The 2,259-nt window shown below is 36.7% G+C and overlaps 1 protein-coding gene across 1 annotated transcript in view; it reads right to left on the bottom strand.

Moving 5' to 3' along the window:
• The window catches only part of LOC118332673 (protein FAM102A-like), a gene marked incomplete in the record, with an annotated part of 3,136 nt that extends 1,520 nt beyond the window's left edge, over positions 1-1,616 (bottom strand). The window contains 2 exon segments of the mRNA XM_035668067.1: positions 916-962; positions 1,061-1,616. Coding sequence (XP_035523960.1) covers positions 916-950 — 35 coding nt within the window.
• Positions 1,617-2,259: the final 643 nt, after the last annotated feature.

The raw sequence follows: 2,259 nt of genomic DNA, 5'->3' as shown, positions 1-2,259 counted from the left end.
GAATTGAATTACTGAAATAAATTAACTTTACCATGATATTCTAATTTATTGAGATGCACCTGTATGTGGTGGACATGTAAATAAAGTTAATATTCAGAATTCTTTATACCTCCATGTCAAACTTCAGTACAGTGCTGTCACTTTAATAAAAGCTCACAAAGTCATGCTATAGTGTATTACTGATGTATGCAAGACATCATTCCATTTCATTCATAATCTGTTATATGTAAGAGCAGTTGTCTGTGTCTTTACATACTTTAAAGCTCAATTTATAAATAATGGACACCACTTACAATACTTTACTAACCTTGTTATAAGTAGTCATGCATGATTCTAAACATTTATGAAGAGTTTTATAAAGCCTTAAATAAATATAAAAATATATTAATCCATTATAATATTTTATGAGTGTGCTTATAATGAATTATAGACATTACCTTCATAGAAAGTGTTACCAAAAAGTTTTTTCTCAAGTTAATTAATCTTAATATTTAGTTAGGCTATAATTAGGGATGGGATTTGATGAGATTTTAATGATATCAATACCATTATTGATTCTGCTTATCATTCCAATTATTTCAATTCATTTTTTTTTAGGCCTATGCAGGTCAGCATCAGCGCCACGTTTTTAGTGTAGTGTAGAAACAGAGTAGAGTTATAGTGGTTTGAGTTTCTTTGTGAAAATGGGGCCACGCTTTTGACCGTTTCTTCCTCTTCACCATTACTCCTTCTTGTTGCAAATTTCTAGCAGTGACAGACATCAATGATTTGTAATGCACAACCATCAGAAAAAGATGCTGGCATTGTTTAAAGGAATTGATAAGCTCGGTGGCATACGATTCTGGACAATTTTTAACCAGTTCTCAACTGAAACTTGTGTCAGATGTTGAAAACCCCTGACAAAGAGGAACTCACGTTTTAAAGCAGGGATCCCCAGACAGAAGAGTCATCCCAATTGTTACCTGTTAAAACCAAAAAACAGAGATGTTTTACTAAACCTCAGTGCTGATCAGTTCAGAATGTGCGTGTGTGTGCAGGTGTAGGTGTGTATTTGCCCTGCCTTGAGGATGGAGTTGTCCTGTCGAGTGTTTTTTGTGTCATAACCCTCCAGGATGCAGCAGCGAACTGTGGAGCCTGAACCAGCAAACTCTGCGATATTGAGATCAGCAAAACCTAGCTGGAGACAGACAGACAGGCAGACAGACGAAAATAAAACATTTAAGGTGGAAAGTGGGAAGTTCCAGGTCAAGTCTGGTCCACTTCTTTGTATTTTCTTCCCTTCACAGACCTAAATCAGCAGGAATGCGAGATTTTTTATCGTCCTTTGCATGAGATCTTATTTGTTCTGCCAACATACTGTAAATCGCATCTGTAACTAACGCTCAATTAGTGCTGTCATGTGAGGAAGTGAATGAAGGGAAACAGGAGAGAGAGACTTTTTATAGAAGTCAATAACCTCCTTTAACCTCTTCATTCATGGTTTTCTGCCCAGTCAGCACAGCTTCTCGCTTGAGGGGTCACACTGTGTGACGATGGTGTTGTGTGTGAGCATAATGCATTGTCATTGTTGATCCTATTAGCATATTCTGTGCAAATTTGTCCCATCTGTGTTGAAAATGTCATACTTGTCCTGCAACAAGTAATACAACTCGTCACAGACTTTTCTGTGACATTTCTGTACTTGATTATGACCCGCTTCACTCAATAGAGATTGAGGACTTTCTCCCAGTTTTTTTTGCAAAACATGGTGGAAACATTAGATAATTAAAAAACCCTGCACAAGAATCAACCCACAGTCTTTAAGGTGGTGACATGCAGACGTTGTGTGCCTGTGAACACTGTCGTACCATTATTTATTATTCGGGGACATCTATTTTTTTTATTTTTTTTTAAAAGCTGTTCTTTTTTTACGATTTTCATTTCAGCATAGGAAATTGATTGAGACAAAGATACCCGGTTTAATTATGTTACATATTTGTATTGTGATATTGTGGCATGTTATTCATAAGTATGTTTTAATTATAGTGTATAATCGACTGAATATAAGAATCGTTGTGGTTTTGTCAGAATGAACCGTTTTTATCTACAGAGGGAGTGGGTCCTGTTCTATGGAGGCCACCATGTTGAACGGCCACGTTCATGTACAGTACCAACAAAACCTTTAGCTTTAGACATCAAGTCTGGTTTACCATATAACTCCCAAAGGACCAGTGGGTGAGATTCAGTGGCATCTAGCAGTGAAGTTGCAGACTGCAACAA

This window comes from Morone saxatilis, unplaced genomic scaffold (genome assembly GCF_004916995.1).
Source record: "Morone saxatilis isolate NCDOM2014 unplaced genomic scaffold, NCSU_SB_2.0 Contig21, whole genome shotgun sequence".
Lineage (NCBI taxonomy): Eukaryota > Metazoa > Chordata > Actinopteri > Moronidae > Morone > Morone saxatilis.
This window is presented reverse-complemented; position numbering and strand designations above follow the sequence as displayed.